General features: G+C 52.4%; 1 protein-coding gene across 3 annotated transcripts in view; it reads right to left on the bottom strand.

The window, feature by feature from the left end:
- Positions 1 to 18,307, bottom strand: part of FAM53B (family with sequence similarity 53 member B) — a 134,575-nt gene that overhangs the window by 67,611 nt on the left and 48,657 nt on the right. For all 3 annotated transcript variants that reach the window (XM_020973607.2, XM_078150701.1, XM_020973605.2), the window contains exon 2: positions 8,009 to 8,247. In XM_020973607.2, coding sequence (XP_020829266.1) covers positions 8,009 to 8,089 — 81 coding nt within the window. In that variant the 5' untranslated portion in view covers positions 8,090 to 8,247. The remainder of the gene's footprint in view (positions 1 to 8,008; positions 8,248 to 18,307) is intronic.

Raw genomic sequence — 18,307 nt, 5'->3', positions numbered from 1 at the left:
CCAGCAGGGGAAGGGCAGGGCCCAGACGAGCCAGCAGAGGGAGGACAGGGCCAGCTGGGCCAGGGAGCCATGCCCCCCAGGGCCAGCAGAGGGATGGCAGGGCCCAGCCGGGCCAGGGAGCCATGCCCCCTGGGCCAGCACAGGGAGCGCAGGGCCCAGCCAGGCCAGAGGACCCCTCTTCTGCCCTACGTGGAAACAACAGACAAAGCAGTCTTGAAGTCAGCCTCAGCCCAACTAGGCTATTTCCTGTTCTTCAGGCCTGTGCCATACAGCTCCTCTCATAGGGACCCAAATAGGAAAACACTGGAGCAGCAACCTCTGACTTCAGCACCTCGGCATCCCATTCCCCTATAACTGTTCCCATCATCCACTCACCCACACTGGCTGGAGCCACTGACACCCTAGGACCAGCTTCATTCATGTCCCCCCACCTTACAGAGGAGGAAACTCTGGAGCCCCAGAGGATAAGCGGGTTGGCCCGGGTCACCCAGAGAGAAGTGCCAGAGCGAGATTGGACCTTGGGTCCCTCTGACTCCCAAGCCAGGCCCTGTCTCCCACCTCCATTCAGGAGAGCCTTGCATTCACATGACACCCGACACTCACTAGCCATGTCCTCCTAGACAGGTCACTACACCATTCTGAGCCTCAAACAAGGACAAGAGGTCTCAAGAACCTGCTGCCCAGGGTTGTAAGATTCAAAGGAGGTCACATGTGAAAGGTGGGCAGACCTCAAAACATCAAATCAATGTGAAGGATTGTTATTATCATTCCTTCTTACTGTTGTCATTCTCATCTCCTTGTTCCCGGTTTTTTGGATGGGGTCCAGACAGAAATGGTCCTGGGACAGATCCTTTATATTTAACATCATACTTCCTGGGCAGTGGATAAAAAGGCAGTGACCAATGCAAAGCATGAGCGCCTGAGCCCAGGTTCTGTCGGCTCCCAGCTCACCCAGGAAGGCCGGCGTCCAGAGGACACCTGCCTCCTCCCCTTTCCCCAGGACGTCATGACTGTGGGTACTATTATTACTAGCCAGTACCATTCCCCGGGCCTCAGCTGTCCAGGATCTCCAGTCCTTGTGAGGTCAGAGGGACCCAGATCGGACCCAGACTGGCCTGGGCAGCTGAAGAGCGAAGCCAAAAGCAAAGGGAAACCTCTCTTTAGAGGGCCTCCCCCATCTCCCCAAGCCCAGGGAGCCCCCAACAATTCTAAAGGGATTCAGGCCTCGAGTCTGCAGTCGCATGCAGGACTGAGAGCAAGAGAGGCTGGCTGCTGACCACCGCTACAGTCACCTCCTGAGAGCAATGCTGATAAATACGCCTCGCGCCTGGTAAAAGCCGCTGGAAGGGGCTCGGGCAGCCCGGGCAGCTGTGTCCAGAGAGGAGGGCTGCCAGGGAAATGGGCTCAGTCGCCGCTCCGGGCCTCAGTGTCCCCACAAGCACCCAATCGAGGCCTCAAAGGGCCTAGAGGATCTTGGCGGAGCCCAGAGGGTCCCAGAGAGGTCCCAGAGCTGCACTGGAAAGGCCCTTCAAAGTCAACCCCTTCCTTTGGCAGGAACTGGAGCCCCCAAGGTCATACGGTAAGGGCAAGGCCAGGATTTGAACGCAGGTCCTGGGATCCCAGAGGCCGCTCTGACAATGGAGGGGCCGCAACCACAGAGGGGGATCGTGGGTCAAAAGGGGGCAAAGAAAGCGGGTTGAAAAGAGGGGAGGGGGTCTCAGTCTCTCCTCCCAGCTGCCGGCTCAGGACTGCTGGGCCGCAGACAAAGCCAGGAAGTAAAGTTGGGAACTCACCCGTTATTCTGAGAAGTGAAACTCACCCAGCTAAAACTGTCTCTACAGTTCGTGAAGCCCGAGGCTTCTGATCCTAAGGAAATGCAGAATTCAGAAGAGCCTATGAGCCACAGCAAGGCCTTTGTCCAAACCAGCAACTCAGCCTACGCTGGACTTCCAGGCCTCTCTGTCCAGAGGCTTCCGTTGCTCCCAAGAGAGGATCAAATGAAGACGGCAAGCCCCATGTGTGGGCAGGATCCTGCTCGCTGCGTTACGTCTGGCCCCCATCCATCTTCCCAGACCAACTTCCCAAGTTTCCCCCAACACGCTCTCCATTCCAGACAACCTGGCAGTATATCCCATCTCCCACCTCCAGGCCCTTGTACGGCTGAGCCCCGTGCCTGGCATACTGCTCCTCTTAGACCTCGTCCATTCATCAGGGCCTATACAAGGTCTCTCCTGATCCCTGCCTCTGAAATGATTTTGTATCTTCTTTGTATTTGGTATTTCCTCATTTGGAACATTTTCCCTTCTCCTCTGTATCTGCCGGCTACCCTGGCTTAGAGCACCAGCTAAGATCTCAGCTTCTACTGGCAGCCTTTCCCAACGCTGGAGGCCGCCCCTTGGCCTGCACATAGAGCTGGCTGAAGGCATGCCATCTCCCCCGTGACACTGGGTGCTCTCTGAGGTCAGGATGACCAGTGCTTTGAAGCATGCCCGGGCATAGGGATGGCGACCCTGGCTTTGCTCTGTCTGACTCGTCGGGCTCATGCCGCGCAACCTCAGTAAACCAGAGCCATTCACCGGGTCACCAAAGCCGAGCCCGCTTCGCCTTTTTGAGAGTCAGTCCCTGAACCCCCAACGGAATGAGGAGTGAGGGCCAGCAGAGCGGGGGCGGGGGATGCGCCCGAAGCTAAGCGTCCATCTCTAGGGCAGGCTCTGAAGCTGACAAGGGACACACGTTCATACACTGTTTCATCTGATCGTCACAACAACCCTGTGAATAATGATTAGTAACAACAAAAATCACTAACATTCCTACGGCCCTTTCACGTCTGCCAGAGCCTACAAATATCAGCACGTGGTCCTCGTGGTACACAGGTTCTATTATTATTCCCATTTTACAAATGAGGAAACTGAGGCAGGGAGAGGCTAAGGGACTTGTCCAGGATAACATGGCTAGTAAGTATCCCAGGCAGGATTCAAACTCAGATCTTCCCGACTCTGAGTCTAGGAATCTGTCTACTGCTCCTCCCAGCTGCCTCATGAAGCAGGGAGCTCCCTGTGATGGAGGGAGGCCACGCCCTATCAGCCCCACTTTACAGGTAAGGAAATGAGGCACCGCGTGACTAAATGATCTGCCTTTTGATTCCCTGCCTTGGAGTCCAGCTGGAGGACCAGAAGTGGCCCCTGTCCTGCCGGACTCTAAGTCCAGTACTCTTCTCGCCACACCCCACTGCCTCGAGGACTGAACAATTAAGAAAAGCAAACGATTTATTCCATGTGCGTGTCACAGCTGAAATCAAGCAAGGAGGGGGCGCCAGGGAACAAGGACCACAATTCATCTGTTGAGCGCTTATTCTAGAACTGACGTCTCCTTAAGGAAAGCCTTATTTCTGTCTCCCTAAGGTCACCAGGGCACAAAAGTGTGCTTGCTTTGAAATGCAGAGGTCCTTGAGCCTGGCTTCCTAACGTGGAATGCAGAACTTGTGAAAGGCAAGCACGTCTGTGTGTGCTCCTCGCTGGCCCAGCCAGGAAAGAAGGCCTTCCCTCAACTGAGAGCTGCACAGATTTACTAATTGTTCTTCCTCAGGAGCCGCCGTTGACCAGGCCAGCCTTGATCCAGGACATACGTGGGTTTTCATAACTTTTTTTTTTCTGTATGCCAATTACTCAAACTATTATGTCATCTTCCTGCTCATATAATTCTACAGGGAAGCCTTCCTGCAAAAGAAAGAAAATGAGAATCTCACATTTTCAGGGCGACAGACAGTAACATGAGGAACAGAAAATAATGAATTCATGGCACCAAAAAGCAGAAGGAAGACCCAGAACTCTGGGGAAGAACAGAAGTAGCTGAAAGATGAAAAGTGTGACTTGAGCTTGGGGGCTTTAAGACAAGTCTTATTTGGGGAATGGAGAACAGATTGGGGAAGAGGGGGAATGGATTGGGGGTATGGGGAAAGATCGGGGAAGGGAATGGATTGGGGAGGGGAAACAGATCGGGGAAGAGGGGGAATGGATTGGGGGGACAGGGAAAGGATGGGGGAGGGAATGGATTAGGCCTGTGCCTCAGTTTCCTCATGCATCCAATGGAGATGACGACACCTGCCTCACCTACCCCTCAGGAGAGAGCTGAACAAGAATGCGCCTTCCACAACAGACCAGACCAGTGGTCACCCAGCTTCTCTCTGCCTGATGCCCTCCAGGGGGATGGGAAACCCACTCCTCTGCAGGAAGCCCACCCGACCTTGTGGGCAGCTCTCATTGTTAGCTGCTTGAGGAATGAGGCAAATAATAAATGGGAAAATATTCTGAAATGTGTACATTGCTATGAACATGAATGAAGAAAGGAAGCATTTATTAAGCACTTACTGTGTGCACAGCCCCACACCAAGCCCTGAGGATGCTGCCTGAATGGTCCCCACCCTCGGGGAGCTCCCACTCTAGCGGGGGGAGACGTCAGCTGCAGTCCCATGAGAAGGTGCCAAAGCAGAGGTCGGGCCACTTCTTTCATGTCACTTCCACTGATAAAAATGCTGTTGATGTCTGATGCTGAACCTTGTGATGGGGCCATGGCTTTGACAAGGAGAATCTTCCTTCCTGGGTCTCCCAGGCTGTGTGGGAGCTCCTGCAGGAGCCAGCTCCAGGCTGAGTCTCCGCAGGATGATGGTGAAGGGGCAGGAAGCCCAATACTCTCCAGGCTCTGGGACTCAAGGGCCTGGGCTGTCTCCATCAGGGCCGAGATGGCAGTGTTGGTCTGTCTGCCCGGTATATGGGGGATATATCCTGTGTCTCACTATTTCAGCCAAGCCAGCTTGCCTGCCCTGGGGTGGCAGGGGTTGGCAGTTGGTGGGGATGGCTCTTCCCCAGATGACGTCTGTAAGAGCTGAGCTGGTCACAGGACTGGTGGTCTGGGGGCAGTTCCTGTGCCTATGTGCTGAGGGGGGAGGAGGAGAAGTTGGTCTGCATTTATTGCTGGCAGCAGTGACGAGAGCGGCCCCCCTCTCCACAATGATGACTGTGCCGAAAGTCGGTTTGACAGTTTGGGGGCAACACCATTCCCCAGGCTCTGGGGCTAGGAATCCTGGGGAAGATGGTGGTCAAGGTGGTGGTGGAGGATTGACAGGTGAGACAAAGTGAGTGAGTGAAAGAGATGTGTTCAGACCCTGGGAAAGGGATGGGTGGTCCTAGCCCAGACCAGGAAATGGCCAGCTCCCAAGCTCCCTTTGCTCTATGGACTTCAGCTAGCCTGGCACTAGATAGAAGCCTTGCCTGGGACAGGCTCCCAATCCAGGCCCGAGGAAGGCAGTCACTATGGAAATGAGAGAGCAGGCCCTTGAACTTGGCGTGGGCAGCTGAAAGAAGATGGCGGGAAGCAGGCCCTCCAAGGTCACACATCTGGGCTGCCTTCCAGCCACAGCAGTGAGAATACTTGGAAGAAAGATCCCATCCAAAGAGGGAAAGGAGGAGAGGAGAGGAGCAGGGGGGCAGGGCAGGGCAGGGGTGGGGCGGGGCCTCGCAGGCCACCAAGTGCAAAGACAGAAAGATATCACAGTCCTCAGCAGCCCTCACTTACAGTAGATGGCCCTTCCTTGGGACTTCCTCGGGGTGGGGAGGGAAGTCAAATAAATGGTCATAAAGGGCTGCTCAAAGCACAGGGAGCAGAAGAGCAAAGGGACCAGTGGTGGGACAACAGGACCCAAACCCAAGCCTCCTCCAGCCCCAACATATCTTTACAATCCTGGGGACCTCACCAAAAGAAGTTTCTGCAACTTCCCAAAGGGCTCTGAGAAATACAAGGTCTGTAATTTTCCTCAGCTCTTCCCACAAGGGATCTCCTCTGTCCTAGCCCAGAGCAGGGGGGGCTCAGAGTTTAAGAAAAGAAAATGACCTTCCCCCACTTCCGTTATCTTGATGGTATTTCTAAGCAGGATGATGTTACCAGCTCAGAAAAAATGGAGCTACGCCTGCTCCCATCAACTTCCTGTACCTCAGGGCACCTCCAGTCCCTATGGTGCAGCTGTTTGCCTTCTCATCTGTGTGGCCAGGGGGGAAGAAGAGGAAGAGGAGGAGGAGGGGGAGGAGGGGGATGGGTGGACCCAGAAAGAAGAGGGCTGGAGCCCAAAGTCCAGCATTTGGGTGGTACGAGCTGGGAGGAACCGATAAGTAGCCAACATCGAGGGCCCAGACAGGCTGAGCCTTCTCAGGGAAAGGGAGGAAGGGAACCTGGACGAAGGTCTGAGGAGGGACAGAGCACTGCACCCAGGGACGAAGCAGCCACCTCAGCCACTCTGCAGCGCCTACTTCTGTCTTACTTTTTTTGGGCTCTCTGAGCCAGTAAGAAAAGGGTCCTGGCCTTCTGCCCCAGGCAGGGGATGAGGCTGCTGTGTTGCCCCAGCTGACTCGCCACCATCCCCCGGGACTCCTCCACTCCAGAAGCAGGTCAGAGTGATGGCAGGCACATGGGCCATTTAAAAACCAGGACCTGATACAGGCAGAAGCTGTCCCTGCCCCCTGGACACCTTTGGTCCCTCGGGGCACAGTGCTGAGAGGGCATTCCTCGTGGCCTCAGGAAGAGCGGGCCGAAGCAGGGACAAACAAGCCAAAGAGGTCAGCTCCTGCTATCCAATCCCCTTGTTTTACAGATAAGGAAACTGAGGTACACAAAAGTTACGTGTCCTGCTCAGGCTCTCATGGGTAATTAAGTGTCAGAGGTGGGATCTGAAGTCAGGTCCTCTGACTCCACACCAGCAAACTTTCCAAGGTCCATTAAGTTAGAAATGCCCTTTCCATTTCACACTGAGAAGGAAAAAGCCCACCCTGGAGAAATCTAGGACAGCCTCTAAAAACAAGGCCAGGAAACCAAAAGCAGTAAGAAAAGCAGAAGAGGTGGGACAGGGGCTGCCACCCCCCTCCCCCCCCATGCCTGCTCTCATCCAGAGAACAGACAAGGTGGGACGGCTCGGTGTGGAAGTGTGGAATGGGTGCTGAGACCGTGGGTCAGAATTCTCCAAGGGGAGGGGGAGGGGGGAGGCGCCCCAGCTGGGGGGTCGCCTCTTTGTTCCCTCAGCTTCCCCATCTGTAAAATGAGAGAGGTGAAATTCAATGACCTCTAACTTTCCTCCCAGCTCCAAACCCTATCACCCAATCAAAGCCCCTCACTATAAAGCAAACAGATCTGAGTCAGAGGGCCTGGGTTCAAATCCTGGTTCTGCCAGTTACCACATGTGTGATCTTAAGCAAGCTCTCTCCCTCTCGGGCCTCAGTTTCCACATCTGTGAGACAACGGGGCTGGACTTGGAAAGGGCCTCTGAGCTCCGATCCAACCGTAAAGCTCTCAGAAGGAAACAGCGCCCCAGACTCTAGTCCAGCGCTCTCTACCCAGGCCAACCAGGCCAGCCCATCTAAGCACAAGGCCTTTCCAGTCCTTCTGCACGCCAGTCGCTGACCCGACTTTGCAAGTCATTAGAGCCCCATGACTTTCAATGAAGGAAGCTTAGGTCTGGTCGTAGGATTCCACTATCAGACCAACAGAGCAGTTCCAGACTGGGAAGGCCCCCTCTGGGGTCCATTCCGGACTCAACTGTCCTACCCAGAGAACTTTGGGCAGGCCCACCCGCCCAGCCTCCGCCTCCCTTCTTCCATGACTCGCTCATGGCCGCTGCCACGTTCTAGGCCCGCTGCGGTGGGGGCCAGCACATCTCCCTCCAACCTCTCCTCGGAGGCCCGAGTCTATGCTGGCGCCGCCCCCCATATCCATCATCCCGTGGCGCTGAGACACAAAGGAATGTCCATCTCCGTCCCGCCGGCTTCCATTTACCCTCCTCCTCACTGGCCAAACAATTTCTAATCTGGGCCTGGGTGTTTACATCTCACCCGTGTTTACCCAAACTTCTGCTAAGTTTGTGCTATGGCCTGCGTCTGGAATGTCTTCCTGAGCCACAGTGGACAAGGACCCTCTCAGGGGCTCCCATTCTCTTCCCCAGGTTGGCGGGGCCAGCCCAGACTCTTACCAGCTCAGGGTGTAAAGGTTTGCACGTGATGGAGTCAGCAGCACCTTTGTTTTCGAGAGGCCGAGTCAGGATCATCGCCATGGCAATGCAGTCAGGCGCTGGGATCCATCACAGGACAGACCAACTTTCTAGCGCTAAGGCATCTTCTGTGGGACCAGGGGTCAGCACGACCAGCTCTCCATCAGCGGCCGGCCCTCGGGGTGGCTGGCCCGGGATGTGGGCCAAACGTGGGCGGTGACCTGGAACAATAGAAAGAAGAGAGGTTCCCGCTAAGCATCTGTGCTCCACACCAGTGTCCAAGCCCAAGTGACCCTGCTCGGAGACAAGTGGCACCGAGGAGCCCTGACACGCACAGTTTGTGACAGAGGCGGGGATGCTTTGCTGGTCAAAGGCCCGCACAGCCGGGAGGCTTGGGGCAGTAGAGTCCCATGATCGAGTCCCCACCCCCACCCTCAGCTCTGGGGAGTCACGTCCATGACCAGTCCAGGAATTCAGGCAGGTCCAGCTCATTAACACTTTGCACCTTGGCCATCTACCAAGTTCTGGATTCTAGACTGTCTAATGTCCTCAGACGCCTCCTCTGAGGGGGCCTCAACGTTCGTCTCGGTATAGACTGAGGCGACCCCATGGAGGTGGAATGTTCGCCCTCTCTGTGACGGGGCTGGTCCCTAGTGACAGCTTCCCAGTCAGTTAATGGTCCTAAGAGTGGCTCCCCTTGTCCTTGGCTCTCTGTGAGAAGGACCGATGGACGATGGATAGACCGACAAACAGATAGGTTTGGGGTGGGCTCCGCATTCACGCCGTTTCTGCTGGGGGGGAGGAGGCGGGGGCACTACAGCATGATTTTTTTCATCCTCATAGAACCAAACCAAGCCAAGCGCAGCTGACTTTGAGATCAAAGAGCTCCGCAGTAAGAAGGGCCCATCCACACACAAGCCCTGAGGCCCTCAAGGCCCTGTCCAGCTTCGAGTCCCGGGATCCTCCGCTCCAGTCCTCTATTCCCATCAGCCTCTCTCTTCCGCTCCCTGCTCTGACGGCAGACTCGGGTCTGATTTGAAAAGCACCATTTCCAGAATCATTCCTCTAATCCCGGTCCCCTCAACCACTCAGGCTCAGGTGACCGACCTCAAGGAAACTGGCCGCCTCCACCCAAATTAAAGGTGGCTCCTAATCAATCATTAAAACCAAACTGGGGTGGGAAGTTTGCCCCCGATCCAGGAGTCAAAGCCAAATGCAAACTTATTGATTTGTGTCCTGCGGATGTAAATCATTTTCCTGTTTACTGTCTTTGGCTTTACAGTGGGTGATACTGAGATTGCTCAATTGTGAGCCAGCTGGCTAACGGGGGGGAAATTACCTTCCACTGTTCTTGAAAAACCAGGTTCATCCAAAGTGCAGAATTGGGGAAGGGAAATAGGTTCGTTTCTCCAGGATTTGCTGCTAAGTGAGGGAGGGCGGCCGGCTGAGCCTGCCGGGCTGACATCATGTTTGGAGACAAGCTGCCACTGACCGGGGCGGGGAGGATGCCCCTACAGGTGCCAGGCAAGGCAGTCCCCAAGCCAACTCCTTCCGCCTCCTCCCTTTGGGCTGAATTCACACTGGGGACTCAGTGGAGGCTGGCAATGATGGTCTCTATTCCAGGAGAGGCCATGAGGGGCGGGGGTGGGGGGGAGTGTCATGGGGAAAGGTATTCACTCCTTTTACAATGAGGGGAGGGGATATAAGGACAGCAGTGATCTAGAGAGTCAGGAGAGCCCTGGGTTCAAATGCCGCTTAGTAGGTACTTGACCCTGAACAAACCCGGCTCCCTCTCTGGGCCACTTCCATGTGTTTCAAAAAGAACTGAAGATTGGCACAGCGGATAGAGCACCCACCCTGAAGTCAGGATGACCTGAGTTCAAATTTGACCTCAGACCAAACACTTGACACTTACTAGCTGTGTGACCCTGGGCAAGTCACTTAATTCCAAACACCTAAAAAAAATTTAATTTAAAAAAAAAAAAGGACTGCAGCTGTGGGAACAGGCTCATCTACAGTTCCTCCTGTCCCCACTGGCTTTGGATCTGGCATCCAGAGCTCAGGTTCAGAAGGCCCACAGAAATCAGCACACCCCACTTTCTCATTTTACAGAGGGAGCTGAAGCCCAGAGAGAGGGAGGTTTGAAGGACCCTGGATCTCTGGCAGTCACATTTTACAGACAGTAAAACTGAGACTCAGGCAGGTGACCTGACTGGACTATCAGGGCCACCCAGCTAGTAGCTTTCTGCCTCTGAGTCTGGCATTCCATCCAGTCCACTCTGCTCTGCTACCTCCTCTCTACCCACTGAGGCGCTGCATGGGGTCTTAGCCAAAGTCTCAGAGGGAAAGGCAGGATTTGAATCCAGATCTCCTGACTTAGGATCACAGTTTTTCCCACCACATTGCCTGGTCCAGCCTGTCCTAACTATAATCTTAGAAGTAGAAGTAGGCAGAGAAATAGCTACTCTTCTCAATTTATTATAAACATGATCAACTCCTCACCTGAAAGCCAAAGCATTAAGAGTAGCTGACTAGGGGGCAGCTAGGTGGTGCAGTGGATAGAGCTCTGGCCTTGGAGTCAGGAGAACCTGAGTTCAAATCCAACCTCAGATACTTGACACTTACTAGCTGTGTGACCCTGGGCAAGTCACTTAACCCTGATTGCCCCCCCCCCAAAAAAAACCACTAGCTTGACTTCACATTCCCAAATTCTTTTCTCTGAGAAGGAGAGACGCTCCCCTAGCAGCAACATTACCTAATGAATACACTTTCACGTGAAAATATTACCACCTTCATGAGGGCTGAGTGCCCTCTCTGTGCTGGATAACGGGGGACTTCTCAGCCTGAGCAAAGTTCTGCTGGCTGGACTGAGAAGGGGAACCCCCAGGCTGGCCTCTTCTCCCTCCATACTCCTTCCCTTGGGGATCTCATCAGCTCCCTCGGATTCCTCTATCATCTCTGTGCAGATGGTTTTCAGATGAATTTGTCCAGTCCTGACCTCACCACGGACCTCACCACTGACCTCGCCTCTCCAACTGCTTGATGGGCATTTCAAGCACAGACATCTTATGCTCAATCTGAACTCCCAACCTTTTCCCAACATCTGGTGCTCTTCCCACCTTCCCCATCGCTGGTGAGAGCCCTGCCCTCCTCCCAGACCCTCTGCCCACAACCTGCTCGGCACCCCTGCCTCCTCCCAGACCCTCTGCCCACAACCTGCCTGGCACCCCTGCCCTTCTCCCAGACCTTCTGCCAACAACCTGCCTGGCACCCCTGCCTGTGTCCACAACCTGCCCGGTACCCCTGCCTTCCTCCCAGACCCTCTGCCCACAACCTGCCCGGCACCCCTGCCTCCTCCCAGGCCCTCTGCCCACAACCTCCCTGGCACCCCACCTCCTCCCAGACCCTCTGCCCACAACCTCCCTGGCACCCCTGCCTCTTCCCAGGCCCTCTGCCCACAACCTGCCTGGCATCCTTGCCTCCTCCCGCTCTCCTGCCCCCAAGTCCAATGAGTTGCCCTTTTCCACCTTCCTCAGACCTCTCGATTCCGCCCCTTCTCTCCTCACCCCTGGACCAGAGGTGGGGGTGGCTCTGGGGCCTCTCCGCTCTCCCCTCTCTACTCAGCTATTAACCTCATCTTCCTAAAGCACACGCGTGACACATCACCTCCCTACAAATTCAATTCCAAGCTCCCAGTTTCTCCAGATTCCAAAGTAGAATCCTCCAGGCAGGTTTTCGGGCCCTCAATAACCGGCCCCTTCCTACCTCTCCCTTCTTCTCGCTCCTTTCCTGACTCCCCACCATGTCCTGGGATGCAGAGGCACTGGCTTCCTGCCTCTTCCTTGCTCTACACGCTCCAATCTCCCACCTCCAGGCGTTTGCACTGGCAGTTCCCTGTGCCTGAGAGGCCCTCCCTTCTCATCTCCAACTCTCAGCTGAAATCCTGCCTTCCACAAGAAGCCTTTCCCAATCCCCCTGAATCCCAGTCTCTCTGCTGGTTACTTCCAGCTGATCCAGAGTGCGGCCTCTGGTCCCCCTCATCAGACTGTGAACTCCCTGAGGGCACGGGCTTCTTGCTTCTCTTCCTATCTCCAGCACTTAGTACACTTAGTCGGGTCTTAATAAATGCTAGCCTGACTTGTCATAACTACCTAACCTCTTGAACTGTTTCCTTTTCGTAGGAAAATAGAAAGATCACAGGTCAGAGGACCCAGGTTCAAATCTCATCTCTGATCTGCTACTTGAGTAACCCAGGGCAAGTCACTTAACCACCGTGGGCCTCAGTTTCCTCACCCATAAAATGACAGGGTTGAACCAGATGGCCCCTGAGGGCTTTTCAAAGTGTGACTGAAAGCTGGCAGGTCAGGTGAGGCAGACTATACAACAGGGGCCAGGGGAATCCTTGCTCCTGTCTCCCACACAAACCCCAAGGCCTGCAGCAGAAAGTGGGGCTGGGCCTGAGCACAACTGGCATTTGGATGATTCCCTGGCCCAACCCCAGCCTTTCCCGAAGTTTCTCCATCTCCCAGCCTCTGGGCCAATCTGAGAAATAACAATGTTATCTTTGGAGGAAGGATACAGCCCAAGCAGGCATTCCACAGGAGCCCTGTTGGCTGCATGTGATGGAACAAGCCAGGAAGGCTCACTGGCCAGCCAGGGCATTGGCCAGAGAAAGGTGGAGCTGTGCCCCAGGCCTCAGCCATGTGGCCCCTCTGGACAGATGAGCCTCAGCCCTTTTCCATGTAGAATCCTGGTTAGGCAACAGAAAAGAAAACGCTGAGAAGGCTCTTGTTTTATGCACGTGGGAGAAAGGAGGGCCCAGAGGTGCAGAAAAGATTAACCAAAACAGAGTCCCAACAGCCGGGAGCGAAACAAAGCTTTCAAAAACCAAGGACAGGAGTGGGGACCATCAAGCCTACAGGCTCTTCTTCAGTCTTACTGTCCTGTTGGATGTTGTATTGTGGGCCCGCCCTCAGAAGAGGCTAACTGCTCTCTACTGGGGTGGGAGGTAAGAAGACACCCCAGGCTCTAGCACAGAAAGCAGTCATCATTATACTAGGGGAAAGAACATGGCCACACAGCAAAGATCCCAGAGCCATACAAACTTGAGAATAATTTTTATCAGATGATACCACTGCAAATACTCCTAACGCCAAAGTCCACGGAAGGCAGGGAGAGGAAACCATTCACCCTGTCCTGTGTCTGGTCCTGGAGGTGTCCCCGGGGCCCTTTCACTGAGTCTGCAGAAGCCAAGCCTACAGCCCCAAGCTCGGGCTCAGTTACAAAAAGCAATCGTCCACCCGCCAGCAAGCTATTTGGCAAAATGACTTGTCCTGGGACCCGTTTTCTCCGAGCTCTACCCAAGGTCCAGAGAAGAAGAGAATTGAAATCATAACACAGCAATAACAGTAACACCACCACCAGAAGCAGTGAGCGCTGTGCTCAGGGCCACCAGGGGCAGGGAGGAAGAGACCAGCTCCCAGGACAGCAGCTTCCTTTCCATGCAGCCAATCACTGGAATGCACCGTGCGTTGTCCACGGACACCAAGAGCCACTGTGCAAAACTTGCCCGTAGTAGGCGCTTGCTTAGAGAAAGCATTGATTGAGGCTTACTATGTGCCAGGCTCTGTGTTAAGCAATGGAGATTAAAAAAATGCGAGTAAGGCAGGCCCTGCCCTCAAGGCGCTTACCCTCTAAGAGGGAAGACTGCTCACAAAGGGGAGCCAGAGAAGATAGTTAGGGGGAGGAGGGACACAGAGGCGGCAAAAGCTCATCTCCCAGGACAGAGGACCTAGAGGTGGAGTGCAGATTTCCAGGGACAAGGGAAGGTGAGGAGAGACAAGGATGTTGGCCAAATGAGGCAACCTGACTGGAAAGGGTTTAATTGAAATGAATGAGCTCCCTAAGCTGAGGTCTGGGGGACTCATTATTCACCATGTTTCTCTCCCTGAGTGTCTGGATGTCAAATCCTCTTTGGCTCTGACTTTCCCGACCTGCCAGTCCATGATTCATCTTCACCAAAAGTCCAACTTTCTCCTTTGAAATGTGACCATGAGCCACTGGGCTGGGATGCTAATGTATGCATGCTCTGGCCCTTCACATCCAGGTCCCCACACCAATCCTGCAATTACCTGAGAAGCAGCACGTTCTCCAGGCCGTCTGAAGAATGCCAGCAGATGCCAAGCCAGCCTAGGAATGTCTGCCTAGGGTTGTGAGGGGGCACAGTGAGGTAGGGCATCAGTATCAGAATTCTCAGCTGTTCAAGGCATATGGTGGCATGGACAATGCCTTGGACTTGCAATCAGAAGACTTGGGTTGGATTCCTGGCTGTGCCAGTTACCAGCTGTGAGAACTTGGGCAAGTGTTTTCCCCTTCCTGGGACTTGGTTGGACCAGATGACCTCCTAAGGTCCCTCTGAGCTGGAACGCCACGTGCCTCCCCACTGTTGGATTTCCTAGTTCGTACTTTCTGGCCACCCTAAATGTGTGGACAACATTAGGCACAAAATACTCACTGTCTCCTTCCTCAGATCTGCCCACCCACGCCTGAAAGCCTGTTACAAGCCACACCCTAGAGCTGGAATGCCGCCGCACCCCCCCCCCCCAGCTTCCATTATTCACCAGGCTCTGGAGCCAGACCTCTCCCAGGAAGACTCCTAGGGCTGCGGAAGAGGACTCCTCCTTGTTGCTGTGTGACTGCCCCAGCTTCTTGGGATAGTTTCGTGGGTCCAGGTCAATGCCACATCTCAGGTAGATATCAATGGTGTCTCCTGTGGATCAGAGCTTACAGGTATTCTGGGGTAGAGGGAAGAAGATTGGACCAGGCACTACCACCATGATAAGTCACTGCGTGGAGTCTCCATTTCTTTAATAACAACTCCCTTTATACAGGTCCGTCATCAAAGGACTGCAAAGCATTTCACATATCTCATCTCATCTGAACCCCGCAACAATCCTGTGAGGTACCTTTTACAAATTGGGACACTGCAAAACAGAGAAGTTCAGGGATTTTCCCAGGGTCACACAGCTGGTAAGGCACTGAGGCCAAATGCAAACCATAGTGCTGACTCTCAGTGTCAATCCCCACTGGCCATTCTCATGGCACCTCTCCAGGTGTGGGAGTCTCCACACTCGCCTATGTCAGAGTGAAGGTGGAATGGAATGAGATAACGCATAAAAAGCCCAGAGTGGTTTTATTAAAGACTTTTTAAATAAAAATTAATTTTAAAAAATCAAATCCATTTTTGGGGGTAACTCATTATTTATCCATTCTGCTTACAGGAAAAGTTAGCCTCAGACCTCCCTAGAAGGGTGACCCTGAGCAAACCCCGTCCCTCTAGCCATCCTTCAGTTTCCCCTTTGTAAACAGGAGAGATTTAAGTCAAGCACCCAGACTGCCAACTGTCCAGCAGGTCTTCCTCATACTGGCCTTCTGGCCACTCCACATGGGCACCTTGCACCCAATGGAGACCCCCAATGTCCCACTAATCTTCTGGAATCTCTACTGCCCAAGGGTGCAAGTGAAACCTGAAATCGGACCCTTCTCGCTGACCAAGCGACTGATTCCTGATGGCTTGAACAAGTCTAGAGACAAAGGCACAGGGAGTTAAGCAACTCTGGCAATGGACTTTCATAAAGCCTCTGGGTATTTTTCAACACTGATAACTTGGACAAGCAGCATGCTGGAAACAATTCACAAACAGCATTCAAATCTTGCACTCGGCCGTGTCTGCCATGTTATTGAAGCCTCTAGAGGACCACAGGCGCTCACAATTACCCCAGGGCTTATGAGGGAGCTTTCTGCCAGATGCTGTGACCGCAGCAAAGTGGTCCATGGTCCAGAGACAAGACTGGTAACCGTGTTGTATGGAAATCCAGCCAATGGAGGCAGAAAAATGGCTGTCTCATCCATAAATGACACTGACCGGCTGCTTCCATCATCCCTACAACCTAAACCATTAACCTGTAAAAGTACCCAAGGGCTTTGTCAAAAACTGGGATATTTCTGAATGAGGCAGATACTTATTAGAGAGAGGACAGAAAAGTTAGAAATTAGGGATGTTCACGCATGTTCGGGGGAAGCGCATGATCTGGAATCAGCTCCTGGTTCTGAGTCCTGGCTGTGACAGACACACTGTGTGACTATGGGCAAGTCCAACTGTGCCTCAGTTCTTCATCTGTCATAAGAAGGCTGAATTCAGAGATCAACAAAGTCCTTGCCATCTCCTCACTGAGGATCCCAAGATCCTAGGCTTCCCACAGTACAGAAGACTAGGGAAATCACCTTCATAACACAACTGGATCCATAAAATCCATTTTGAACAAAAACCCAACTGGATCCGCAAAATACATTCATGAACAAAACCCCTCAGAACGAGAACAGGCAAAGAAGAGGCAAAATTATTTCTCTATATAGATAATATGATGGTTCGTTTAGAGAATCCCAGAGCTTCAGGGACAAAAACAATTACGTAAAACATTAACTTCAGTATAGTAGCAGGATGTCCAATAAGCCAGGGGAAAACAACCTATCAGTCAAAACTAATAACAAACAGCAGGAAGAGATAGAATCAATCAATGAACATTTACTAAGCACCTACTATGTGCCAGGCACTGTGCTAAGTGCTGGGGACATAAAAAAGGCCAAAGGACGGCCTCTTCCCCTAAAGACAGAAAAACAAATTCCATTGGAAAAACACCCTTCACGTTGTAATATATATCTGGAGCTAGCCTCCCAAGCTAGCCTCCCAAGACACACTTAGGATTTCTACGATCAATACCAACAATAACAATAACCTAGGATTTAGATATATATAGCGCTTGTAGGTGTAAAGGCACTATCTATGTGCCACCTCATCTGGACCTCTAAACAACTCTCTGAGGTAAGGATTATTGTCACCTCCAATATGCAGATGAGGAAACTGAGGTAAAGCAACTCATCTGGGGTTACACAGCTCAGAAACATGAAGTAGGATTTGAACTCGAGTCTTCCTGAAGGCCCAACACTATCTCTACTATGTCATTTGGCCATCTCTACAAAACATTCTCTACAGAAATAATGAAATAATTGGGAAAATATTCATTGTTCATGGTTAGACTATGCCAATATAAATAAAATAATATTAACATGGCAAATTATAGATTTAGTGCCATATTGTCCTCCATTGTTGTACGTCCCTTCAAGCCTCACACAGGGCCTTGAACATAACACTAACAATGGAGGCAGCGAGGTGGCACGGTGGATAGAACATGGAACTTGGAGTCAAGAAAACCTGACTTCAAATCCTGCCTCATACACCTACTAGCTGTGTGACCCTAATCAAGTCATTTCATTTCTGTCAACCTCAGTTTCCTCATCTGTAAAATAGGGATAATAATAACACCTATGTCCGAAGTTTGTCTCAAGGATAAAAATGCCATAATATCTGTAAAGCACTTTGCAAACCTTTAAATGCTACATAAATACTATTATTAATATGATTATGTCAAACTTCCAGGAATTTATTTTATTAACCTAAACAAAATAATAACAAAATTTATCTTGAGGCACAAAAGGACAAGAATCATAAAGTAAATAATGTTTGTTCGTTTGTTTGTTTGTTTAAAATACGGTCAGACACGATGGCTCACGTGTGTAGCCTCCCTTGGGAAAGGCTGACATTGGCTTGCGTTGGGGAGTTTTGAGCTGCAGCAGAACTGAACATCTTTTGGGTATCTGCACTAAGTTCAGTCCCATGAGCCTCTGGGAACAGAGGCCCAACAAGGCTGCCTAAACATGGGCGAGCTGGCCCAAACTGGAAAAAGGGAGGAAGTTAAATACTGGGATGAGGCCCAAGAGCAGCTGGGAAGACTTTCAGCCTGGGAAGACTCGGTCTCCAGGAGAAAAAAAAAAAAGGATTAAAGCGGGCCACCCTTACTGGATCTCAGACTCTTTTATCATGTGTCAGTTATTTGTACTGACTGAAGGAGAGGCAAGGTGAGAAACAGAAAAGACTGGGTAAGCCAAGTCTCAATGCAATCAGAGGAGCCTTGTGCTCCAGGGACTCAAGATGAAATTCCTAAGGCAAAGAGTCCCTGTCCAGCAACAACTACTGTGAAAATGGGAAGTGTGGAAGAAATGAGGTAGAGGAATATCTCACATCGTATGCACGAATGATTCCCCAAATGGACCTACAGCCTCCAGACAGAAGGCCACAGCTTTTTTAAAATCAGAGGACAATGGGAGGAGGTGTCTTTTATAACTAGAGTTAGGCAGGGAATTATTAAACAAGCAATTTTGTTG

Source organism: Phascolarctos cinereus, unplaced genomic scaffold, assembly GCF_003287225.1.
Source record: "Phascolarctos cinereus isolate Bilbo 61053 unplaced genomic scaffold, phaCin_HiC Scaffold_3;HRSCAF=262, whole genome shotgun sequence".
In the NCBI taxonomy this organism is placed as follows: domain Eukaryota; kingdom Metazoa; phylum Chordata; class Mammalia; order Diprotodontia; family Phascolarctidae; genus Phascolarctos; species Phascolarctos cinereus.
The sequence above is the reverse complement of the archived record's forward strand: the minus strand, read 5'-3'. Positions and strand labels throughout refer to the sequence as shown.